Here is a 27,601-nt window from a genome sequence, read left to right on the forward strand (position 1 = left end):
ATTGCCAGAGGGAATGGTAGATTATAGTGCACGCCAGTAAATTAAAGACACGTGCAAATAAATCGAGTTGCTATGCACACCTAGTTTCGTGTAATAAATACATAATATACATAGATGTACTCATAGACTAGAGTGGCAGCTGAACTACTGGCAGCTGCATAGTAACCTGCACTAAAGTAGCCTATGTGTTAACCCAGAGTAATATCTATTACCAATTTTAGCCCAATCGCTTCAGTAGCTGCGGCGCAAAGGAGAAACAAACATACACACTTACACACAAACTTTCGCCTTTATAATATTAGAGTCATTCTTAATTTGTAGCAAACACTGGCTATTAATATAACCAGCAATATTTGTTAATCCATTGAATTGTTAATAACAATAAGGTCCAGTTTCACTATCTCTTATTCACAAATCATTAAAGTGTTTTTCAGATAGCATGGGTACAGTGACAGTCTCCTGTATGACGTTCATAATACGAAATATAATCATGAATCACGGCAAACTTTCAAGAGCGAAACGAACTGTCACCTGCACTATCCTACATGAAACGAACTGTATTTCTTTAATTTTACATAAAGTGACCAAACTTACATTTAGACTATAAAAAAAACCAAATCAGAAGGTGGTGAAACTGGCCCTAAGTATACTAAATTGGTTGATAAATGTTAAGATGTATTCTATTCTCAAATTCTAGTAAAAATGTGTGTTTAATCAATAGTTTATAAGTATTATGAAATTATAAAATAATGTTAAATGCTGAGTACACTGGTTTTAATTTATTTTATAAAATGTTTCATTTAATAACAATAAAATATTCAACTTTTTTATTACCGCAATATCTTTTACAGCTCACACACATTGTAATAAACTTTTAAGTAGGTTGGTACCTAGTCTTAAAATATGTTATAATATTAAATGATGCATTTTATCACCACATATTTATTTACTAGTTATTTCAGAAATGTTTAAATAAACATATGTGACTAATCTATCTTGATAAATCTATCAAAAACCTAGCATGTTTCCAAAAGTCATTTATGAAAAACTAGACTGAACCATACATATTGCCATATAGATTATAGACAACTAGTGTTTTTCAGATAGCGTAGGTACATTGACATTCATAATACACAGCAAACGTTCAAGAGTGAAACAAACTGTCACCCGCACCATCCTAAATGAAACAAACTGTAAGTAGTATTATGTAATTGTTTCTCACACTATTCTATAAAACATGAAATGGGCAAGTGTACCATTTGATTTCTTTACGAGAATGCGACAACTATAAAATGTATGTGATATTGATACAAAATATAGTATAGTACTATAATGACAAAACCAAGTGTTAAGAGACTAAATGTTTTGGTAATTTAAATTTTATTTAAGATCATCATATAAATGTTATCTAGGACAAAACAATAAGTCAGGTGGCCCTGTAGCTGTAAATCTAGGATGTCTATTGTTATATTTAACCTGTGGCTGGCTTTCAAGCCTGATGGTATGCAAAGATACAGTGGACTGTGCTTGCCTAAATATCACTTATTAACTCTTGCAATTATAGATACTCACATTGCATGTGGTAGGGAAAATTATGGCTGGAAAGACATTCTCTAGCTTCACTGTCCAAATCAATAAAAATAAAAAAACAAAATATAATTATTGACAAAATAAAAAAACAAAATATAATTATTGACAAATAGGCATAGGCACTTTAGAAACATCAGGTTGTTAGTAAAAACAATGTATTTTACAATGGTAAATTCATTACAATTCCTTTCATTTACTAAGAGAAGGTGAATTTTATTCCTTATTTCTTTTTATTTACCAAAAAAGTAAGCCATATGCCATCTTTATGGTACCCAATGTAAATACAGAATTTTCAATTACACTACTCCTTATGTTTTTATTATATCTACTTTACTGCATTTGTTGGCCGAGTTATTGAAAGATACTAATACAATACAAATGTTACAAATTTGAAGGATTTACTGTACATTTGAGTGTTTATCTAATTTTCATATAAATGTATATTTTTTACTCATTGTCTGTCCATCTATACTAATATTATGAAGAGGTAAAGTTTGTGGTTACCTCTGAATCTACTGATCTGATTTTGAACATCTTTTACCACTTGAAAACCACATTATTTGTGAGAGAAAAAGAGAGAGAGAGAGAGAGAGACAAATATCTTAGCATTCTATGGATTCACCGTGCAGGTGCCGGGTCCATCTCGTGGTAGAGAAAATCTCTGAGCAGAGTCCTGGACTTGTGACTACAGGATGTAGGTTAAGAAATTCCTTGACGATTGATCGAACACTCCCCTCCTCCGCTCATGTTGTTCTCCCTGCCTAGCCAAATTTGGTAAGATCCTATTAGAGCAGCTTTGGATACCCATTCTAATATAGAACATGCTGCACTTCTAGAGAGGCCTTTAAGTAAGTTATAGAGAGATTTAGTTTCAGTTGGTTAGGTCATAATATTTCTTCACTATTATACTGTGGTCCTTTGGAATGTTAGTCTCCCATGGTACAGTAAGCTCAATAAGTACTATACGCATGGTTTGTTTGGAAAAAAGGAAAATGTCTGGTCTAGATCTTGAAATAGCAATATCCTCTGGGATTTTATAATGTATTTCATACTTATCTATTAACAAAGCTAAATTTTAAACTATATTTTAAACCTAAATATTGTAAGCTATATTTTAAACCTGTATTCTCTTCTCAGAGGAATAGGAGCTAGGAGGTGAAACTGTGTGGGTCCGCTTAAGCTTTTATAAAGCATGTATGTGTTTTCAAGTGCCATTTGATGAATGTTGATCTTAATTGGTGGAACATGTGATTGTACAAATGATAACTTGTTATTAAGGTAATTATATTTTATGAATATGAACATGTAGCAAAACTTAAAACCTAAAGATGTTCTATAATTGTGTCTATATTTTCTTCATTGTGTTAGCATGAAAGTGATGGTACTAGGACTATATTTTTCTTCGCTGGTTGCATGTTAGCACCACAAACCATTGATTCATTTCTATTCCTCAAATATTCATAAAGTTTGGGTATAACAAAACATTGGTCTACAATGGTATAAGGGCCTTGGACATTTTTTTCACAATTGATAAAAACAATTATACCCATTTCCTGAACAACTGTGTCCTGCATTTTATTTGTTATTTTGTTGTTTGTTTACCATAACAATAGTTAAGACAAAATTATAACATTGTTTTAATGACTGAGATAAGTTAATACTAGGCTATTTATTGTTATCATACTTTAATATTATCAGGGGCTATAATACTATGGTATAATTTGTTAATTGACACCTAAATATTGGTTAATTATAGACAAACTTGTTACTTTTACATAATACTATTTATAACATAAAAGTTGCGTTTTGTTGTCTGGCATTATGGGCAGCTCTTGCTAACTGTCCTAATTTTTTAAACTTCCTGTGTTTTATAAAATAACCTCTAAGTAATGTTGTTACTTAAATTATTATATCAAAATTAACATATATACAATCTCCGTTTATATTTAGCGGTACTGAGCATTGTTGTTATTTTTCTATTGAATAATAATGGGATGTTTTGATCGTTACGTTTAGCTTCTTGCGTCTGTTGGCAACAATCTAACGTTTCGAACTCTCCGTCGTAACTAATCGATATCATCTCAAATAGCCAAGTTATTCATATCACCCCAATTGTTAATCACTAATTTATAATAAAAAAAATATTTGAAATGTTTTGATAGTAAAATCGATCACTAAATAGATAGTTAACTGTCATAGGTACCTTTCTTTTCCTTCCTTTGTATACCATGGCGAAGGCTCCATGTCCTATTATATCTTGCTTGGTGAATTCGTATTCACCAACTTGGATAACTTCCATTTTCACAAGGGCTTTTGCTTTAACCACTGACATTTTGAGTCTTTATTAAATTACACTAGACAAAGATCGATATCACAAATTTGGAAAACTCGTTTATGGAACTTGACTAAGCGCTACATTCTGATTTTAAGCTCCTAATCACTTCCTTCAAGTCTCCACGACCAAGTTACCTTACACTAAGTGGACAGCATTAAACTTTCATTGTTCTATATCTAAAACACAACATACAATGAACGCAAAACGTGTAAAAGTGATTTTATTTTGTGACTTGTGTTTATTGGTGTTGTTTGATTTTGCGAAGTAAAAACAAAGTTGCCATATCAAAAAATAAGTTTTAAGATTGCCAGTTGATGACTGAAATGAAAAATACGTTTAGAAATCTTTTTACTATTCATAATTAATACGTACCAAACCCATAAATGTAATATTAATTGCAACATTTAAATATTTTGGATTGTTTAATAAAAAGAAGCTCCGATTAATTTTATTTTACATTAAAATGATATTATGTTGACGCGCCATCTATTGTGTTAAAGCGGAAACTTTTAATCTATTTTTAGATTACGGCATAGATGTCGCTAAGCTGTTAGATCATAATATTATTCTTGTTATATTTTTTTGATTTTGAATACGAAATACTGTAATCTTTAAATACGACTACGATCTAAAATTGTAAATGGTCGCCCATGGTTGAATTTTACACTGACATGCCTCGGTAGACCAAAAAGTAAATTTATATTCTTGTAAACTTTTTCTTCCTGTAAAAAGCTCCCTAATAATGACGGTTGGTTTATGTATATCAATGGCATAAAAAATGCCGTCGACATTCCTTTAAAATTCACCTGAGAAGACAGGACAGTCCAATACATTATTTGAAAATAAAATAAGAATTATTGTAATTTACATTTTAATTTTGTGAAAATTTAAAACTAACACTTACATAATAGTAATTAGTAAAACTTCAGGCTATCATCTCTGGTAGCATAGGCTTCTTGTATGTTTTTGCTGAATGTATATTTTTTGTCCTTCTTGTTTTTAACCAGTAAGTAAAATTACAATTTTATGTACACTTTTGTAATATATCTCCAGAAAATTGTGCTAGTAGTTGAATTTTGTAACTCACCACAAACTATATGGTATTTCGTCCAGTTTATATTATTACCTATCTGATTCAACTAAGATTTCATGGCTATATTAGTGCACAAATTTTTTGATGAAATATTACTAGTATTTTTTAAATTTGTTCAATAATTGTTTTGTTTTGTGTAATTGTAGTAGTTTTCAAAAATACAATAACAATGCAAATATTTCTTCCTGTAAAAGTATTCTTTATTTATGACAAAAGCTGATAAAATAAATAAATGATTGACAAAATTTCATTTCTATTTTGCCCAAATAAAAGAACGACTGTTGTTGCAATCAAGAGAACAGAATCATAATTTACTGATATTCAGTCTATCTCTTTTGGTCTCCCAAATCTTCAATACTATCTTCATCAATCTGAAATAAATAAAATATCTTTATATTTAATTTCCCCATCTATGAAGTCCTAACTAATTTATTTGGTTAGTAAAACTATAAGAAATGTAAACAGTAATTGTTATCAATTGTAAATTATAATACTGTATGACTTTTCAAAAAAACGGCTGTTGAGTTTCGTGCCGGTATCTTCTCAGCAGAACCTGCCTTTCGAACCAGTGGTAGAATCTTTACAAATAGTCAACTGACTTATCAGCAGTGCTTGTAAACTGAGCCTACTTGAAATAAATGACTTTTGATTTGATTTGATTTGGTATATTTAATAGGCCAAATAAATACATTACCTCTGGCCACTTTTCAGGAATTACATCAAATAGATCATCCTTCACATCACCTTGAATAACTATTTCATCTTCACCAGTAACTGACGATCCACATGCAAATTTTGTGCCAAAGAACTTTGCTGCAACTTTCAAATCTATAGCTGTAAGCATAATATTATAACCATATTATTGTATGAAGCTTCTAGACTAGACTAGAGATTACAATGTACAAATACAGTCAATACAGTACAATTTCTAATCATACCTAAGTATTTAAATTGAAGAATAAAGAGAAAATTTGTTTATAAGTAGCTACTCCAATCCATCCCTAACCTCAGCAATTTTAATGACTACTGACTTGCTATTCAGATGTTGCTTAATAAAATTAGTAATTAACAGATTATGTAAGTAGTGCCTTACCAAAAGTACTTAAACCAGACACAACTGTGACAGATTTCTTTTTCCCTCGAGGAGCTCGGGATACTTGAACTAACTTGGGAACTTCATCCTTTTTCTTAGACTTTAGCATACCCTTACCACCACGCTTCTGGCGTTTTTTTTCTTCTTCACCACCTGCATTATCTTCTTCATCTGAACAAGTTAAAAACAATTAATCAGACGTTTTACCAGATAACCTCACATTTCTATTACTGCCACTGCCTTACCTATTTTCACTTTTTCAAACTCTGTTGGTAAATTTTTCTCTAACCATTGTTTACATTTATCATATTCAGGATAATATTCGCAATATTCTATCGGCATAGAACAGTTTCCACAGTATTGAACCCTAACCGGGTACGTTACTCCTTCTCGAGGTCCTAATGACAGATCTCTGTCCGCCATTATAGTATTTAATAGATGAAATTTAATACAACCTATTGCATAGCATCTAATTAATTGCTTTTTAGGACAATTTTTATAAAAACGAGTAAGAAATTATTAAAATATAAAATTCACTAAATTTCTAAGGACCACTTTGACATAAAAATGACATTAGAGCTAGAAGAGAGAAGTTAATCTGACATTGACATTTAAAATTGTCTATAGTCTAAATGTTCTACCGGAAGTCACTATGGAAATGGGTAGTCAGTGCTCAGACACGACGCAAGTAAATTATCAATTTTTATAGTATTTAAAATAATATACGTATCTAAGATTAAAATTATCTATTTTAAACAGGTGAAGTTTGTTAGGTTGTATATGGGAAATCTATCAATAGAACTACACCTACCCAGCTACACCTTCACCGAGTAAGATAGGCTAAGTATATTTTATCACCTGAACCTCAAACTGAAACGAGAACTGCGCGCTACTGTGTTTCGCATCAAAAAATATCTATCTATCGCCTTCTTTATATTATGGTCTCAAATCGTGCCAAGTTCCATATGAATTCATTCAGTACTTTCAGCGGACCGGTCAACCAAACCGCGGATAGGCAGCTTAGACCATTCTAAGATAGGCAGACAGACAAAAAAAAAAATATATATTTGGCTCTGAAGCCGATTAGGTACTGATAAAGATTATAGGTATAGGATGCTCGGGAGTATTTCCTATAACTTCAAGATGTTGACGAGTCCACATATTGGAACCGAACTGCATAACTAATATTTTTTAACTTAAAAATAAAAACAGTTTGTTTTCATACTAAATAGGTACCTACCTAATTAAAATAATTTCAACTATCCATGTAACACACGCCTATAACTATCTTTGCATTTTAAAATACCTACGTTAAATTTGGCTAAAAAAGGATGCGCTTACGGGACACATTTTGTGATCTATTTACATAGGAAATATTATTTACCTCGATAAATATTAAGTTTAGAACACATGTCCCTTGAACATTTTTAATTAATTTTCGGTAAAGATTATAGCCACGAGTTATAGGAAATACTCCCCAGCTGTTTAATGCCTTCCAACCATAAAATTATAAATCTATGCTTCCAACAAATAAAATAGGTATCTTGAATGTACAGAATTGGACACTTGGACAGTTTTATGATAAGAAAAGATTAAGATAGGTTAGGACTATCATTATTTCTGATAAAGAGCCTTACAGAGTCAAATTTTTGCACCCTAAACCCGACAACCCACATTCATTGTCGTTGAAAGGATTATTTCCTAGGATGGGCCTGGCTCCGACATCCAGTCTATTATTAATAGCTTTCATAATATAATTCCGTATCAGCCCCCTAAAATCCCAGGTGGTCACAGGTCCATTCTAGGGTGGGCACGGCCTACCTAGCCCACCCGCTGTAGACGCATATGCCCGCATTGAAATGGTGTGTCGAATGGCACAAATAAATCTATACTTTTATTAAATTTGTAGAGAGGTCAATTCTGTACATGAAATATATTTCCAAAATAACTATCAGGGGCCCAGGGGGTGATTAGTGATCGATACCTACTGATGCCAGAAATGCTACAAATATTCTTCATTCTCCTGGGCAGGTTATAGTATACTTTTTACACGCTACGATCAACAGGAGCAGAGCAGTGAAGGGAAATGTTGGAAAAACGGGAGAAGTTACTCCATTTTTACAGCGATACTACTGTAAGGCTGGATTAAAGAGGTCTAAGGGCGGACGAAGTCGCGGGCGTCCGCTAGTAGTAAATAAATCCAAATCTAAATAGGTAAAAATTTACTGATATCACTCACTCATATATTTACGAGTATAAATTCTTACTTTTAAAAGCATGTGTCATGTCCATATAGAATTGTAATTTATTAGTATAAGTTAAGAAAATCAAAGTCAAGGTATATCACATACCATACAGTGTCATTAATTAAGAACACGCATACCTACAAAGAAGTTTGATTTTTACGCCAAGTAAAGAAATTATTTTAGTTTATTATCAGGGATATACTTAACTACCTACCTACGCAACATTTTAATACACACCAGTAGCTGTAGGATATCCTTTTTCCGGCCTCCTGGCACACGTCCATCATCATCATCATCGTTAGTAGCGTCCAATATACTTTAAAATTAGGTAGCTACGCTCGTTTCTAACATATTGAAAACGAAATCCAAAACTTGGTGCTATTAATACTACCTCAACCTGCTGGGTTAAAGCAATAGCTGGGCCGAGAGTAACTGTTACAAACAGACAGACAGATAGACCAAATATCGTAGGTAGGTTACATACTTTCACATGCATTAAGTGAAAGCTGTTAATTTAATTACAAACAGGCTCTCCAATTTTATTTATTAATTACATCTTATTTATGAATATTACCTAATAATTATAATATCAGTTACATTATTATTATTAGGAAACACAAATTTTCCTTATTTTGGGCCTAGATGTTGATTTGTAAGCGTATACTGTACCTGAATACATAAAAACAAGTAACTACTGTACTGTATTCTAGTATTGCCCTAATAAAATATTATCTTTATTTATTGTTGTTTAGGATTTGTGGCGTAGGTAGGTATCAGTAAAAATTATTTCCGTGTGCAAGTAGGTACTTAACTAGCTTAGGTTTCTGTAAGTAATATAGAAATTGTAAAAAATAATTACTAATACGCAAAGTATCAATTTATTGTATTAATATTAATACAAAACTTTCATTAGGTAGGTACTTTCCTATATAAACTTTGGTATTATTACAATTTATAAGAATGTGTATGTAGACAAATACTTAATTCGTCGAAAGTTTAAAAATCATAAAAAAAAATACATATTTACAATTATCAGATCAATAATTATTATAAATTATTATAAGTAGGTATAGATTAAATTAAATGTTTTAAATATTTTCTGTACAAATGTAACTCTATGGTGGCAGTAAGGTAATATGATTTTATCAATTGATTTACAATGTAGTAGAACACAATCACGTACCTATATGGTATATTTTAAAATTTTAAAATTGTAAAGTAGCTGTTAAAATAAGTACCTATGCTAGTACCTATTCATCTAAAAACACTATAAAATGTAAGTTATCTACGAACTAAGTAGTATTTATGTATCAATTTTATAGATTACCTAAGGTACAATTAAATTCATGTATTTTTCTATGTAAAGATTTTACTAATTTCTTTGTTTTTTTCTTTTTTTACCCAAGTTTGTAGGTAGTTAAATAATGTTTGATTATTCTCGAAATACTCGTATATATGTCATACTGGAGTTAAATTTGTGTAGGTTAGTATATTTATATTTTCTAAGCAAATTAATAGATTGAAAGTTGAAAATTTGTCAGCCCATGCTGCTACCTTATGGACATACGTAGGTAGCTAAGTAAGCATTATGTTTGGACTATGGTGGCTTTGAGTTATAGCAGGTTTCGAGGGTACAGTTCCTCAATTATCCAAGTACCTAAAAAGCATAACGTAGAAGCATGAGCTGTTAAATTTATAGATTTCATAAAATGACAGGTTCAGACTATATATGTAGAAGTCGGTTGCTATTATTTTTTTGTGATGCTATGAAATTACTTGTAATTAAAAGATATTAATGGTTCAAAGCAAAACTTGCGATGAATCATATCCGGAACTCATCAGCGCATAGGTTTCTGCCTCATCGTCTAAAATCTGCATTACAGATATTGTCGATATAATATTAAATGAGTGCAATTATACTTTATATTTACCTACTCAAGTGTCTCGTTTAAATCACCTACATTAAAATGTGGCAGACTATGACTTCATAGTTACTGTAGCTAAATCTACCTCTCTTGAAGCAATTACTCAAGAGTGACTTTACCGAAGTCTAAGTATTATCATACGAGTATTATTTATGTAAGTAGGTATATTTAGTCTATTAAAATATCAATATAAGACCTTGTTGTCTAAACTCTACGCTTCTCTGAGAACTTTGGTTAAATGCATTTACAGCCTAGGTATAGGTAGCGGCTTGTAAGTTGCCTATGCGCAGAAACACATTAAGCAACACCTTGACGACATTACAATCGTGTACGAAATTTTCAATTATTTGACATCAATAATGAAGGTACCTGCTGGGCAACCAAGCAGATGACCGCCATTTTCGTCCAACTTATTTGCCGGGGTCTATACCTTTATGATATTCATCTGTATATTCCTCATATACCTACCTACATACATACCTAGGTAGTATCTAAACCCGCCTTCGTTCGTTTTAAATTTTTCTACTTGTGATCTTCCGAAATATATTTTTAGTTTTTAACATTACATTATATTTTCACCCGACTACAAGAAGGGTTATTAGGAATCAGGAGTTTCTGAAACATATTATTTTAAGTCACAAAATAGAAGGTATTACAAAATATTCTGTAAATGTACTAGTAAAGAGGGCCTTACTTGTGCCGTGTATGCGCAACAAAAATAAAAGTCGATGCTTAAACGCGCACCGGAAGTTTCTCTATTTCCGTTTTAACGTAAACGATGTTATCGCAACCGTTACTGTTGGATTTAAAATTTTAGATCATCTCTGAATAGGTACACTTGCATACCTATATGTTTGTGGTCTAAATTTCTATTTTTTTATAACAACCTACAATTAAATAGTACCTATCTTAAATTATTATTTTTTAGTTTCCACTCTAAGTTTTCTTACTCTCGGCTAAGCAGACTGTTGCTTTACTTTCAACCGAGATTAAAAAAGTGGAACCCTACTTAAAGAACTAAAAACAAAAACGCTAAAGTCTAAACACTAATCTTTGCAGTCTATGTTCTAAACATCGATAATGCTGTCGTGTTTCTTATCGGAAGCTTTCAGTTTTTGTTGCATTTGAGTTAACATGTCTTGCATACGTCGAATCTGTAAAACAAAATTATTATTATTTGTAGGTAATAGAGCTAGATCTAATTGCTAAATTGGTAGTCTGAACTTAGTGTCATGACAAATATGAATAATTTCATGTACTAAACTTGAATCTGCTGTGTCGTTATTTGACTAAGGCCTAACGAGCGTATTTTTGTGAGTTGTCAGTCTCGTAATTTCGGTCACGTAATTTCTGCTGCATTCAGTTTTATACAAAAGTCCAGTTCGTGTCGCACAGCGTTGCAAAATGAGTTGTGTTCCGACTTACACGCAAATTTCTGCGTTCAAACTTTTTTTTCGTTTCAAACTCACAAAATTACGCTCGTTTGGCCTCGCCCTTAAGGTCGTCGTATATCCTGCATAAACCAGAACAGGATAAGACCCATACGCTTCTCGAGTAGGCTTTATTGCACTGTCAGTAATCGATATTTTCATTAGTGCCTCGTCAAAACTCCATATAGTGTTTTTCAGACAGCATGGGTACGGTGACAGATCGTTTCACTCTTGAAACTTTATAGTATAGGCAAATGTCACTGTACCCTCGCTATCTGAAAAACACTTTAACAGTAGCATGAAATTGTATTCATTTAATTTCGTGTTTTTTAATCTTGTCATGCAACTAATTTCATCCTGTGAATGCATTAAAAAACTAATGTCGCGCAAGCACAAACTGATTGGGTGTGTTTTGTCTTTGTCGTTTTGTAATGTTTTTAGTTACAAAAATGTTGTAAAACATAGCCAGATGTTATATTTTTACACTATTCTATATTTTACCTACTTTAGCCTAAAATGGATTTCGATAACCTATTAAGGATGGATACCTATTAGATGGTAAATAACTTTACAATGTATTCTCACTACCTAGATATGAGGTACATGCACCAGACTGCAGACATAACGAGCCTATTTAGGATGAGTGTGTCGTTAATATTATTAAACTCTGTGACCTCATGTCATGGCATCTGACATTAATAAACTCTAACCATGCGTTGTAAGATCTCGGAAGATTTGTCCTACTTTAATAAATATATCACAATATATGAAATCTACCTACATGAGCTGTATGTATATTTCTGAATGATGCTTCAAATCTTTAATGAAAATGATCATTCATTCAGAAAACCGTGCATTTTAGTCATAATGTTGAAAACAATATTCTTACGTACGACGTATTCCACGGTAGCCCTAACGCGGAAACACTTTCATGTTAAATTTTCTTGTAATCATTTTATTTTAACATTCTTGTTAACTGATCGCAAACTGCCAAAAAAAGAAAAAAAACATATATACAGCCGAACGTAGAACCTCCTTCTTTTTGGAAGTCGGTTAAAAAGAGATTCAACCCAATTTGAAAAAAATAGTTTCACCGCGACAAAGTAGAAAAATATAGCCCGTAGATGGCTTTGCGGCAGTGTGCGATCAAACTGGTTAATGATAACCATAACGTATACGTATACATATTTAAATAGTTTATATTTATACTGTACATTTATACTAAGTTTTATGTGTTCATATTTACCTCTTCATCCTTTTGTAGTAATAAGCGATCGGTGTCTGTGAAAACTACGTCGGTGTTGTTACCCATTGAATCCCTTTTCAGCTTTCTAGAAACGTAAAAACCATTTATTGTTTTTTAAAATTGAAATATAAAATTATATTTTATTGCATTGCAAAATTATGTTGAAGAACACGCTTTGCCTGGAATTTTTGCCACGTTTTCTAAATATGAACCATAGCTAGATCGATTTACCCCCGCATGCTAAAAATCATGAACATCGTTGGAGTCATTACTGAGAATCGGGTTATATCTGAATACAAGACTTACTCGTACTACAAAACTCGTCAGATTTGTCCTGTGCCTCATAAATTAAATCTAAATTCGCCAATCGCAAGGGCCTACAGATTGGTTCAGGTGATCAATCTCACGCGCCTATGTTTGAGAGACCTGTGGGACATTAATCAAGCTGTAAAACTGATAATAATTACCCTCGCTCCCGCATGGCGTGCTGTGATATTTGTGAAATGCACTGGGCACGGAAGTTTTCATAATGCACGTCTTGCGTTACGTCCTTCAGGTCTTGCATATGCGTCGATATCAGCATCGTCCGCAGCTTTGTGAAATCAGAGTGCCGCGGGTTTTCCACTGCGTATCAAACAGTTACAATTAAATTAAGTAAATCAAAATAATTTGTTTGATTTGGCTTACATTTTTATAATTTGACATTTTATTTCGTATAGTAGTATACTAACGTAACTGATCGAATTTATCGGCGTCCTATCAAATTTAATTCTCATGTTATCATATACACACACAATAAAGAGAATTAATAAGTGTCCAGTTATTATAATATAGTTGTGTGCAACTGTAACACTGAACCCAACCCAAAAAGTGGAGAAGAATGTTAAACAATATAAATACATAAATAATATTACAAGTTATAAGCATAAGATTACAAAATAACAGAAAAGTAAGAGAATTATATCCAATATTCAGACCACAATAGTAGCTTTTGCCTTACTTACAAATTATTGCCTAATTTGTGCCAAAACATATTTGGACCATTAATTATGAATTGTATTTATTATATCTGTTGTTACTCATGGATTAACAAATAAATAAATTATTATTAATATACAAAGAAATGGCATGCTGAAGACCGACAAAGCCCTACTTCTGCGGTTGCAGGGTTTTACGGTGCCCTACGGACTCGTATGCCAATTACCAAAGCCATATCAACAAAGTTAAAGTAACAATTACCATCAACAATGCCCCAGGGGTACTGTCGTCCGCGCACACGTTTCCCGCCAATCTCTAGAACTGTGTCAGAGGCTACTACTGCGAACGGAGCTGCCGCTTTCAGCTCTCGGTCTTGCTGTTTGAATTCCTCGTCCTCATCACTGTCGCATTCGGGAAATTGGTATACCTATGGGATAAGACGGATTGAAAAGTTATATTGTAGTTCAGGAATATTTAGGTATAATAAGACCGTAGACCTACTCGTACATTACATTGATGATGAGACCTACAGTAGGTACATTGATGACCGAAAAAAGATATTTAGACTTATTTTTAACAAACTTCCAACATTTTTTTTTTATTTTTAAGAAAGAAAAAAAAGAAAGGAAGAACCTTTGTTTTTTTGTTTGATTGGTCTTGAATTTTATATCGTTACAAGTAAGTTAACATAAAAGTAATATTTCGATCCTAGAAATCTGTGTAAAAATTTCTAGATAGAAATAAATATTCGAAAAAAGTATTATCGTTTATTCGTATTATTTAGTTGTTCAATGAAGTTATATTTCAAAAAGTGTGCACAATTGTGGAGATAAATTCATTTTAATTAATTAATGAGCTGGTTAGATCACAATAGATGATACATAATAGTACAAGTAGGTACGACTCTGTATTCGTAATATCCGATGTCTATGTCTATGTAATAAGCCCACCGGGTTTCATTCATTTGGTGCATTTTTCTGGTGGTAGTTTTTTTTTATTGAGAAAGAATACAATAAGGAACTTAAGCTAAGTTATCCTAATAACTATACAAATCATGCCCACGTGGAATGGTGGCAAGAATACTGACTGCATTTCCGCGCTTGACAGCCAGGCTAATCCGTAGCGCATAAAATGACCCAGATCTTCTGTCACCAGTTGAGGAAACTAGCCGCGGTGAAATAATTCGGAGACATTTTTTGGGATTTCGTCCCCATGGCTTAAGGGTCTTCACGGCAAAAGGAACAAATATGACTGTAACTCTCAGTCAGAGAGGCATACTTGTGACACTTACCGGTTTCTGCTGCGGCTCCCGGTCTTGATTCTGTCTCCCTAATTTAACACGGTGCTAAATTAGTGTCAACGCATGTAGCATCCCACATTAGGCATTGCCCATTTCCCAGGGAACAGTGAAAGGGAACAGGGATGCTTTTAGTTGATATCTATACTACATAATACTATAAAGAGGAACGATTTGATTGTTTGTTTGTTTTGAATAGGCTCTGGAACTACTGAACCGATTTAAAAAATACCTACTTCCACTGTTGAGAAGCTACACTATCCCCGTGTGCTATAGGTTATATTTTATCCCCGTATTCGTACGGGAAAGGGGACCACGCGTTTGAAACCGCTCAGCGTCTGCTAGTATTTAAAAAAATTATTTTCGTTTTGAGCAGCCGTAATAGCTAGAATGTTAAAAGAACAATGGAAAGTAATCCTGTCGTACTTGTATTTGATACTCGTCCAGATCGTTCAGTATGCGTGTCTTGAGCCGCTTCACCTCGGCCGCTGTGAGCGAATCCGCCTTCGCTATCACCACCACGATGTTCACCTTCCGATGCAGCCGTCTCATCATCTCCAAGTCAACCTGCCGTAAACTGTTTATAATGTTAACTTTCACCGTTTATTTCAACAATCATTTCAACAGCAACTAAAACTTTCTCTCGAATCGTTTAGGGCTCACGCAAAGAATTTCATCAATTTTAGATGTCACGGACACTGTATTTTTTACAACCATAATCATCATCGTCAATCGTCATCTTATATTTTTTTATTAAACGCATTTTACAGTAGATTTTTTAACTTTAATGTCTACTGCTAGTATAATAATAATTTATAAGATGTATTTAAGTACCTACGTTTATAATTTTTGGTAACCAACAATGATATTATATTATCTATCTATACTTATAATAATTCTGTAGAGAGGTCAATTCTGTACATGAAATTTATTTCCAAAATAAAAATCAGGGGGAGATTAGTGATCGATACTGATGCAAAAAATGCATTTTTTTTTGTCTGTCTGTCTGCTCGTTATAAAAACAAAAACTACTCGGAGGATTTTAACGAAGCTTGGTATAATTATTCCTTATACTCCTGGGACAGGTTATGGTATACTTTTTATCACGCTACGATCAATAGGAGCAGAGCAGTGAAGGGAAATGTTGGGAAAACGGGAAAAGTTGCTCCATTTTTACAGCGATACTACTGTAAGGGCTGGATTAAAGAAGTCTAAGGGCGCACGAAGTCGCGGGCGTCCGCTTGTATATTATAATTTAAAAAATAAAGGTAAGTACATGTATTTATTTATTATTTGCTTCGCTACAATATGGAGAAATAATAATATGACAACAAGAAAACGAAGATGTAGCAGCGTAAGTGCTTTAATAGCATAAACGAATACTCATAAATGAATAAGGCGTTATTGTAATCGAGCGACCGACTCACTGATTGAATGATCGTTATTATCTTTGAAACTATGAATCAATCGAAGTGCTATAGATCGCTATCAGCAACATTACCACAACGAGGTTTTATTGACAAGTACCTACCGTCATACCGTGGAATGGAAATATTTAAATCTACAGCATGCTTTTATTTCTGATTCCTGTGAGATTTTAAGAGGTAAAGAGGTAGGTTTCAAGGGTTTCAATAGAAATTTCTATAAGCAAAAAGCATGTTATTGCAACAATAGTTCAACAAATGAACATTGAATTTAGGCTATTTAAAACTAACTTTAAAATGAAAAGTTCGAGTCATGCACCTTTTAGGTAAGGAAATAGGAGGTACCTATGGGCCCAAGGTGGTACAAAATACAGGCAGCAGTGAACCCTGTTGTCTTGCATATGTCGTCGGTTCAAGCCGCTCTCATCGGTGAAGTACTGTCGGAACTGCTCGTCCACGTAAGCTGAGCAGACCCTCCAAGAATCCTCGCAGTTGATAGCATCCCCGAAGCCCGGTGTATCTACTATTGTCAATCGTAGTTTGACGCCGCGTTCCTCGATTTCCATGGTCTTCTTTTCAATGGTCGTTGTTTTTTCTATTCTATCTGTACCATTAAAATGCATAATGATTACTATTTGTACGTTGAAATAGCGTTTGTAACAATATAACTGTATGTTTGGGCTAATGATGTTAGTTATATCTATTTAAGTACGCGATTTTATTAGTTGTGGTTCAATGTTATCAATATTGTTCCCTATATTGGAAAGAAATCTTTACTTATAAATATTCCATTCTTACCTTGTACATCAGAAATTTTCCTGTTTTTGTAAAGGTCTCCAAGAAATAGGCTGTTGATTAGTGTGGATTTCCCGAGGCCCGACTCTCCTACAACCATTAGTGTGAAGTCGAACCCTCTTTTGACAGATTTGCGATGTACCTGCTCCGGTAGAGTCGCAAATCCTATGTAGTCGCGCTCGCCACGATCTCTTTCTGTTAACAACAATTTTAATTTGTTTTATAATTGACATCAGAAAACCTACACTTTTAAATATATAATAATTTATTTATTTGCTATTATACCGAAATCGGAGCATCCTCAGAAGATATTGACTCTACAACGTGAAATTGCAAAGTCAAAACGTTGTAGAGTCAACATCTCCTAATGATGCTCTGGTTTCGGAGTGAATGAAACGTACGTAGAGAGTATTTTGTCGGACCTGGGTGACGTTGTCGCATGGGTTCGTCGGATTTTCAAGGATAATAGCAAAATAAATAAATTACTACATATTCATGATGAACTTCCGCAAAGTACCTAACGCCTGCTTCTATCCAATACCTCTACTTTTGTTGAAAAAGGCGTAGTTAACGCATAATTTTAACATATTTTGAAACTAAAATAATATAAATTTTAAATATTTTCTTCTTCTCTTAACCAGTACCAATTGAAAGTTTAAGCTTTGGTTAATACACCAGCTAACAGGTTGGTGATTAAAGCCCTGGCAATCTAGCATAGCTATTTCGCGCTAAAAGTACCCGAAGCCTATTCAACACTGAAATGCAGCCAGCATTCATAGCGCTTGTATGCAACTGCGGTTACCTATTTCGTGTTCTTGTTCGTCTTAATTACTTAGCTATTCATCATGAAAGGACTTTGCTTATAATTTGTAAACGTACCTACATAGGTACACATATTTGGTACATTCCTATTTGCTCGCTGTTAACTAATGCGGAAGTGCGAGTCGGCGACATCCTGTTGGTACGTAATCGTGATCGTCCAGCATTGGATCGCTTCTTTTGAATGAATAAGACGTGAAAGCGAGGCGGGTAAATTGGCCATGCAAATTGCGAATGCTCTTTGTACAGATGCAGGTACGAAGTTCGCCGACTGCAACGCGAGTAACGAAGTGGAACAGTACCAGTTCCCAGTGTCTACTGTCTAGTGTTCGTGTCCCTGGTCCGTGTTTTTGTGTTGTGTACCAACATTGAGGACAGCGAGCGGAAACGGCGAACGTGCCCATCAACTGTTTTATGTTGTCGCTATAATTAGGAAAACTATTTTCTATGGTGTGAAATGAAGTCGTTTTGACTTATGTATTTTTAAGTTACTTTTTTCTACACTATACCTACAAGGGTTGTTGACGTTGTTGAAAATTTTAATCTACAGTATTATTATAAAGAGGTAGAAATTTGTATTTTTGTATGTAACGAATAAACTCAAAAACTACTGGAATAATTTGGAAAATTCGAGAACGAAAGCTACGCGTATATAAATAGGTTACTTTTTTACACATGGGTAGGAGTGTCCTCCCAACATGTACCTACTTTAGTCATATCTACATAGTACTCCTTACATAACCAATATGAATAAACATTGTGTTTGTGATAGTTTTACTAAAGCTCCCATTCCCATTAGCTATGTGTGTATTACCTACGTACAATAGAAAGTCAAACTTCACTGTTTTTGTTAAGCCTATTATTTATTGCTATTGCAAAAAGTAAACACTATTGTTATTTATAATGACTCGAGAAAATTTATGTTTTGATACAAATACGTATTTTCTAAACAATCTGCACGAGAGTAATGTAAATCTGCCTTGTACAAGTATATACCGAGATATAGCCTATTGTCAATCACAAGGACTTTAACGAAAGAGATTAACGACATTAAACTACAAATTGTACACCACTATTCTTTTTTTATACAGGTTAATAAGTCTTCAGAGACAGGTGCAAGATTCATAAAGTTCACGTCACTGCCTATCGTGTATTGTAATTTCTATCCACCTTCTTGCTTTTAGATTAGTAAGCCCATAACCTCTCCTTGAAACCTCAGAAATTAAAATGTTGCAGCCAAAGAATTTACCGATTATTATTTAAAAGTACTTGTACTACTATTTATTCTGTGATAGGTATAATATGTTTTACATATGATATCAGCGTTATGCTCTTTTCCGATTTTAAAGCATTTATTTTGTAAAATTCCAACATCTACCTACTTTTGCTTTCATGTTATGTACGAACTTATTCGCACATAACAAACTACATAATATAATAGCTACATAATACCTACTATTTTAGGAGTACTTTAATGGTAGAAAAAGATACATTATTTTTTTAAAAATTAAGTAATGAATAATGGAATTCTAGTGCTTATCTATTTGCATTTACTAGATAAATTATTTAGTTTAATTCAAATCTTATACAAGAATAAAATAAAACAAGCTAAAACACACACCGAAATAATAGCAAAATACGATGTTCTTTAGCCTGAATTTATCTTTCAAACTTACGTATTTTAATAACTGTCGTCAGAGGGATCTTCTTTAGGGTATCAGGACTGTCGGCCTTCTCTGAATCCTTATCACAAATATTCAGATCTACTATCGCGTATGAATCGCCCTTCTCCATTATTGGGTGTGTTAGAATTTTCGACGAATCACAGTGCAATTTTCCGATTAAATAACTAATAAAACACAATGTAACGGACAATGACACTACAGTCAATGGAAAAATTAGAACAGCTATTTGGTTTGTTAACTAGTACCTATTGCCTATTTGACTATCGCGAAAATATCTATCTTTATACGTAGATACTAGTTCCCGATGCGCAGATGCGCAAGCGGCGGTTCTAACGCGCAACTGTCGATGCGTCCGCAGCCAAACTGTTCTCGCTCCGGTAGATTATAATATAGAGGCAACAACGCGTATTGTCACTCGGAGATTTGAACAGGCGTAAAGTTACGTCATTCATTAACTGCACTTGAATTAAATTAACTTACCTAAATAGGTGGATTATGTAATGTACACGCAGATGTTGCTATCTACCTACATGTTTTTTTTATCGTGAGCATTGTAAAAGTAGTTTCCTTCCGTGGGATTGTTCGACATATAAGCCAAAGGCCGTGCACCTTTAGTGGGGTCTCGAAGAAAAACAAAATCGTCAAGTCTCATTCTTTCACGATTCGATTTGTTCCGTTTGAGTCTACCGGTCTGTTGAACATTTTAAAACTCGGCTGTCCAGTTAGTTTATTCTCTGAAGATTCCAAACTCATTTGACACAAATAGAGACATTATTCTGTGCCCCGCCCATCGCTACTAAGCATTCAGTTGTTGGGAGTATAGGCCGTACGAGTACGAATAATTTTTGGAATTACCGCCCAAAAATTCGTACTCGTCTAAAATAGTAAAATAGTAGGTAGTCCGAACTAGGCCTTCGACAAATCCACGAAGTGTATGCGCTTACATTTTCAAATAGTCAATCGAACAAAAATATTATGACTGAATTTATTAGGTCTTCTGTACCGTTTTAATCTTAGCAATCCAAAAGTTAAGTAGTAAATGATAATTGCCGAAAACAACTGTAACTAATAAATAAAAAAACATCCTAATAACAGTAATAAAAACCAAGAGCCCCATAAACAATATACGACCGTTAACATTTAAATATTCATGAAACAGAACGCTACTAAATGGTTTCTCTGCAAAATTTCGATTGCTTAAGTTTTTTACATGAAATATTTTGCACAGGCTAGTCATATCAACCCATATTCGGCTCACTGCTGAACTCGAGTCTTTTCTCAGAATGAGAGGGGTTAGGCCAATAGTCCACCACGCTGGCCATATGCGGATTGGCAGACTTCACACACCCAGAGAATGAAGAAATTCTCTGATATGCAGGTTTCCTCACGATGTTTTCCTTCACGGTTTGAGACATGTGATATTTAATTTCTTAAAATGCACATAACTGAAAAGTTGGAGGTGTATGCCCCGGACCGGATTCGAACCCACACCCTCCAAATCGAAGGAAGAGGTCATATTCTTAGGTATCTCATACTTAGGTATATTTATTTGCAGGCTTCTTTTGTAACACAAAAGGTATATTTGTCTACGTTTTAACTTTTAATACAGGCAAGTAAAATTATTATAAGCAATGTGTGTGAATCTGGCCCAGAATATAAGAAACACAAGAAGAAGAAGAAGAAGAAAGGAAGATAATTTTACCCCTGATATAGATAGCCTTTGTGATTTTAATTGGTGAGCATGACACGAATTTTGGACAACGTTCATTTCTAAATAATAATTATAATTAATGAAAACTTACCATTCGTCATCTTTATAGAGAAGATTCCCTTGTTGTGCTTAAGCTAAATTGTGTGAAAATTAACATTAATTTTCACGATAATATTTTTTTCAAGTCATTGCTGCAATTTTTCTTCATTCTTCTCGTTATTAACATTTTTCTAGAGTTCTTAGAGCTAGGTTATTAATTTATACTAAAACTAAAATCGATCGATTTTTTAAATTTTTCTTCCAGATCGATTTTTCGGCCATTTAAGTAATACATATGTTCGGAGATCTCATCTAATTAGTGCATTCATTGTAATAAATCACAAATGTCCGGCAATTTTCACTAGAACGTGTGTTGTATTCGCGAATCGTTAACTGTACAGCTACTGAGATACGTCGACATTTCTAATCTAAACACCAAAAGGAGAGAGGAAAATAAAACACGCGCGACTACAAGATAATAACACGACACTAATCCTAATAAATTGTAAAATCTAAAAGTGTAGAAAAAAATGAAGTAAAATAAAATCACATTGTTTGTGCGCCGTACTGTGCGTGTGCGTTACGTAATGTGAGGGCCGGGCGAGCGGCGCCCTCGGCGGCGCGCGCCTGCGCGGCGGAGGACTCGCGCAGGGGTGAAGCTGGTCGATAGCTCGTCTCGCGTCTGCGCGCCCCAGCCCACCCCCGCCCTCATGTGCCCATGCCACGGGCACATGCGGAACACGCCACGCGAGTTGGACATCTCGTGTCAGTATTTGTAAATAGCATGGTTAACTTCGAACGCACAATCATAGACGTAAGTTTATATCTGAGGCCTGCGACTACGTTCGCGTGCAACTGTGTTTTACACAAATCACGCAGGAATTTTTGCAGGATGAAAAATAGACACAAGGTCTCATTTATATTCTACATCACATAATCATAACTAAAAAAACGTTCTTGATTCATGAAATAATTTGAAAGTGTTATATTTCTGAACCTTATGAAAGTCTCGAATTCAAACTATACAGAGGATATGTCCTCTGACCCACGGAAACTCCTGAAAGATTTTAGTTTAATCCAATGTAATTTAGTGTGCAATTTATCTCATTGATAGCACTGGAGCAGTACCTAAATGCTTCGTTGGTTCACAAGCTAACCTATGTTTGTGTTCCGTAAGCTATGAAACATTGATGTTTTCAAGCAGCCTTAGTTAGTAAGTTAATTTTAATTGTGATAAAACCATGGTCTTCGAGAGCAGATTAAGCCTGTCTGTCTTGGTTATTATCATTAACATCTGATAGTGGTCCATAAAAAGATAAAAAAACCCGCCTACCCGCCTTAAACGGATCTGAGCTTGGTGGTGATAGGTAATTCTAAGTTGTAGCACAAACTTTTCAGTTAGGGGGCGTGTTTTCTGTGTGTTTCTAGCTTTACAACCGTAATTTTCTAAACCTCTCCGCTGCCCTAGATGCATAAAGCGCGTCCCAATAGATTCAAGGTCGCTCACGACGTAGCCATTTGATGCATCTGTATCATCAAAAGCTCAAAGTTATTACTCAGTACTTAGGGAGACTACTACGAGTAAAATGAATCATACAATTTCGCATACTTTTTGCTTTGTAAGCTGTACTGTACTTTGGTTAACAATGTCTCTACAATCTACCTGTGACCTCACCAAAGAGCTGGTGATACACTGTTAACCACTTTTGGAAAACTGAGGTCATGGGTTCGATTCCTGGGACTGGCTACGAAATATTGTTACGAGAACACCGCCGTCTTAAACTGGGCGGGACCCTTGGCCACTTAAGAATTTGGGGCTCTTGTGGAACGTAAAAAAGTGACTTATAAACAAACTTTTTTTTTCTATGTATGACCATTTATTAAAAATACAGTAAGATATAATATGTCATTAATGATATTAAAATGCTGCTGGATTTTTGGTTACGATTACGATAATGGTTTCTTCCGAGATTTTTGTTTTGCAAAATCTTTTACCAGGTATGTCCTCAAAGTTAATATTTTGAAGGATATTTAAATTGTCAATCCTTCGGGGCCCTCAGAATGGGCCCTGGGCACAGGCCCCGTGTGCCCTTATGTTGAAGACGGTATTGCATGAGAATATGGCTTTAATTTCACCTAGTGTTTCATTGGTGAGAGGATTCGTCAGAAATAGTTCGCTTACCTTGACATACACGTGTCTGCGTTTGAAGATGCTCTTGAACAACTTGAAGAGATTTAGAGAAAGGTATGTACTCACTAACTAGCGGACGCCCGCAACTTCGTCCGCGTGGAATTCTGTATTCACAAATCCCGCGGGAACCCCGTGGATTTTTTCCACGGGATGAAAAGTAGCCTGTGTGTTAATCCAGAGTAAAATCTATTTCCATTCCAAATTTCAGCCAAATCGCTTCAGTAGCCGCAGCGTAAAAAAGGGACAAAGATACTTACACACTTAAACACAAACTTTCGCCTTTATTATATTAGTAGGATTACCGCAAGTGTCTATTATGTAAGAGATATATTTTATAGTAAGTATATATATACAGCTTTTCTATGTCCAGCAGTTGACGACAAGAAAGACAAGCGGACGACGCTCCACATTATCTAGACGTGGTTGGGCGGAGAGCGGAAGAAGTAAATGTGTATTAATTGATTATGAAACACGGCTAAAACTCACGTGATATTACGTCGGAGTATGCCCGACTAGTTTCGAACCCATACGGGGCCCTTAGTCATGAGCTGGTTCTTGCATCGCGGCACGATCCAAACTGCGAAGCAGCTGCGCGACGCGCTGCTGCACGCAATGCGCGCGCGGAGAGGGGTTGAGTGGTGGGGAGTGAAGGTTCCGTTACACTCTCCGACGGTTCATTAATGTCATCTTCATTAGACTCGTCTTCTTGTAAGCAAACCGAACTAATGCTATCTTGTTCCAAGTTTGTTGTATGTGACAATGAAAGAAATAGCGGTTTCCACGCTGTGGGCAGCAACCATCCATGATCTCGATTAAAATTCGGGTGACGACTAATTTCTATCGCTTCACGTATCTTACGAGGTACTAGAAACTTTTCCCTTGACAATACAGAAGCCTTATCAAAACGGATATAATGAGTCGTACCCGAAGCTAGAACATGCTCGGCTATTGCTGAACCGTCCGTGTCCACATTCTTCATGCTCCGTATGTGTTCTTTTACCCTTGTGGTGATGTTACGGCGAGTCTCACCGATGTATGATCTACCACAGTCACACGGAATCTTGTACACCCCGGGCACGTTCAGCGGATCCCTATCCTTAGGCGATCGCAGTATACTCTTCACCAGTGCAGGTGGACGAAACCGCGTCACTATGTCAAATCTCCGTTGGAGATAGTGGCTGATTTTGTCCGTCACGCCCTTCACATATGTTAAGTACACTGGTGACCGGTTCACACAGTACGGTTTCCGCCTAGTTGTTGTTTGTGCCCATCTGGAACTCTGACGCCAACTATAGCCATTGCTCTTCAGCGCCTGTCTCACCACTCTTAGTTCGCACTCAATACAGGGTGGGTCACAAAGACTTAGGGCTCGATTTATGAGGCTTCTTGGTACCGACGATATCTGCGACGGATGGTGGTGCGAACTCGCATGGAGATATCTGTTGGTGTGAGTCGGTTTTCGGTACACCGTTGTATGTAATTCACCACCAGACCCCCGGATCACCATCACGTCTAAAAATGGCAGACCGCCCTCTTTTTCCTCCTCTTTTGTAAAATGAACCTTCTCATGTAGACTGTTGAGACACTGGAATATTATGGCCAAATCATCCCTGTTTACAATGGCAAACACATCATCCACATAACGCAGCCAAAAACGCGGTCTATACGTCATTTTATCGACCAACTCGCGTTCCACCCACTCCATAAATATATTGGCCACTACAGGTGCAATCGGCGACCCCATGGCAACACCGTCTATTTGGCTATAATAGTCACCTCGCCACATAAAATAACCACTTTTAAGACAAAACTCACTCAAATCCAAGTAAGCCGATGGTAGTTTTGAATCCGTTATGAAACCCTTAATTAATGAAATTACTTCTTCCACAGGAACATTCGTAAACAAGGACTCCACATCAAAACTCACCATAATCTCTGAGTCACTAATAATTTCATTTTTAATTATATGAACGAAGTGTTTCGAGTCTTTAACAAAACTACTGGTATTGCCTGTAAACGGTTTGAGTAACGTCGCGAGATGTTTTGATGCCATGTATGTGGGTGAATCAATCTGACTGACAATAGGTCTCAAAGGCCAGTCTGGCTTGTGAATTTTGGGTAAACCATAGATTTTAGGTGAAGTGGGGTTGCAGGGCCGTAACTTTGTAAGCAAATTTTTATCATTAATGGACTGCAAGAGTTTAATAATTTTATTTGTATTCCGGGTTGTGGGATTATGGTTTAATTTTTTATATGTAGTGGTATCCGATAACAAATGGTTAATCTTATCTTCATAAGCATCCGTATCCACAATCACGGTGGCATTACCTTTGTCCGCAGGCAGTATCAAAATATCCTCATTATTACGAATTTCCATTAACGCCGCTCTGTCACTCCTGCTCATATTCGACGGCGGTAACTTTGCTCGACGTAAAAACGCAGCTATGTCCTGTCGTAAGCATTCTGCATCACGCGTTGGAATTTTATTACGAAATATTGCGTCTTCAATACTACACACAATTGATTCCATAGGTATGTTTCTAGGTGTTAAAGCAAAATTCAACCCTTTGCCCAAGGCATTAAGACCGTTTTCGTTTAACGTTACCGAAGATAGATTAATCACTGCTGCGTCACTTTGTGTAGTACATCGCGGGTAGTCACATAAATGATGTTGTTTATTGGCTTTTGTTCTACTATCAGCTGTTAAATATTCTAGCTTCTTATTATGTACGTACTCAGAACTACGACGTATGTTATTAGACCTATTATATGTCATAGTATCCACGGCATCCCACAAATCTTGATCCAAAATTCCCGTTAACTGAAGATGTAATTCATACAAGGCATTATTAATTTGTGTTATCTTACAGTGATAGTCCCTTATGACCCGTCGTAACAACTTCTGATTGGCGGTGTGAAAGAAACTTTCGTAATCCATAAAACACTTCACGGGTTTAATACGCGCAAATTTTGGAACAACATGATTATTTCGGCACTGCACTATAAACCTCAGTCCACACTCCAATTTTACACGTTTAGATCTAAGACGCGCGAACTGTTTCACTTTATTTTGCCATACCACGCCGTATCGGTTGGCTATTTTAGAATTTAAACTATCGTGAGTGTTATTCATATTAATTGATTATGAAACACGGCTAAAACTCACGTGATATTACGTCGGAGTATGCCCGACTAGTTTCGAACCCATACGGGGCCCTTAGTCATGAGCTGGTTCTTGCATCGCGGCACGATCCAAACTGCGAAGCAGCTGCGCGACGCGCTGCTGCACGCAATGCGCGCGCGGAGAGGGGTTGAGTGGTGGGGAGTGAAGGTTCCGTTACACTCTCCGACGGTTCATTAATGTCATCTTCAAATTTAAGAAATTAGTCGTCACCCGAATTTTAATCGAGATCATGGATGGTTGCTGCCCACAGCGTGGAAACCGCTATTTCTTTCATTGTCACATACAACAAACTTGGAACAAGATAGCATTAGTTCGGTTTGCTTACAAGAAGACGAGTCTAATGAAGATGACATTAATGAACCGTCGGAGAGTGTAACGGAACCTTCACTCCCCACCACTCAACCCCTCTCCGCGCGCGCATTGCGTGCAGCAGCGCGTCGCGCAGCTGCTTCGCAGTTTGGATCGTGCCGCGATGCAAGAACCAGCTCATGACTAAGGGCCCCGTATGGGTTCGAAACTA

General features: G+C 35.4%; 3 protein-coding genes across 9 annotated transcripts in view; all 3 read right to left on the reverse strand.

The window, feature by feature from the left end:
* LOC112046190 (serine/threonine-protein kinase unc-51) overlaps positions 1–4,199 on the reverse strand; it is a 67,287-nt gene extending 63,088 nt beyond the window's left edge. Inside the window, exon 1 of one of the 2 annotated variants that reach the window (XM_052885329.1) lies at positions 3,794–4,199. In XM_052885329.1, the coding sequence (XP_052741289.1) occupies positions 3,794–3,922 (129 nt within the window). In that variant the 5' untranslated portion in view covers positions 3,923–4,199. The remainder of the gene's footprint in view (positions 1–3,793) is intronic. The other variant, XM_052885330.1, reaches the window with a different exon arrangement.
* A 997-nt stretch (positions 4,200–5,196) lies between these two features.
* On the reverse strand, positions 5,197–6,692 carry LOC112046195 (density-regulated protein homolog). Its single transcript, XM_024082745.2, has 4 exons — positions 6,357–6,692; positions 6,112–6,282; positions 5,713–5,852; positions 5,197–5,389 (listed from the first exon to the last, which is right to left on the reverse strand). The coding sequence occupies exons 1-4, from the start codon at positions 6,532–6,534 to the stop codon at positions 5,345–5,347; spliced, it is 534 nt and encodes a 177-aa protein (XP_023938513.1). The 5' UTR covers positions 6,535–6,692; the 3' UTR covers positions 5,197–5,344.
* A 1,701-nt stretch (positions 6,693–8,393) lies between these two features.
* LOC112046214 (septin-2) lies at positions 8,394–27,157 on the reverse strand. 6 transcript variants are annotated; one of them, XM_052885333.1, is made up of 9 exons: positions 24,569–24,691; positions 24,384–24,445; positions 17,456–17,647; positions 17,003–17,261; positions 15,660–15,810; positions 14,198–14,363; positions 13,426–13,582; positions 12,959–13,043; positions 8,394–11,436 (listed from the first exon to the last, which is right to left on the reverse strand). In XM_052885333.1, exons 3-9 carry the CDS (start codon positions 17,550–17,552, stop codon positions 11,350–11,352), a joined length of 1,002 nt encoding a protein of 333 aa, XP_052741293.1. In that variant the 5' UTR covers positions 17,553–17,647; positions 24,384–24,445; positions 24,569–24,691; the 3' UTR covers positions 8,394–11,349. The 6 variants fall into 6 exon arrangements, 5 of the variants coding, with proteins under 5 accessions (XP_052741293.1, XP_023938552.1, XP_023938551.1 ...); XM_024082784.2 differs by lacking the exons at positions 24,384–24,445; positions 24,569–24,691 and adding exons at positions 12,602–12,624; positions 19,948–20,340; XM_024082783.2 differs by lacking the exons at positions 24,384–24,445; positions 24,569–24,691 and adding exons at positions 12,606–12,624; positions 19,948–20,339.
* Between the last annotated feature and the right edge of the window lie 444 nt (positions 27,158–27,601).

Source organism: Bicyclus anynana, chromosome 14 (assembly GCF_947172395.1).
Source record: "Bicyclus anynana chromosome 14, ilBicAnyn1.1, whole genome shotgun sequence".
Classification (NCBI taxonomy): domain Eukaryota; kingdom Metazoa; phylum Arthropoda; class Insecta; order Lepidoptera; family Nymphalidae; genus Bicyclus; species Bicyclus anynana.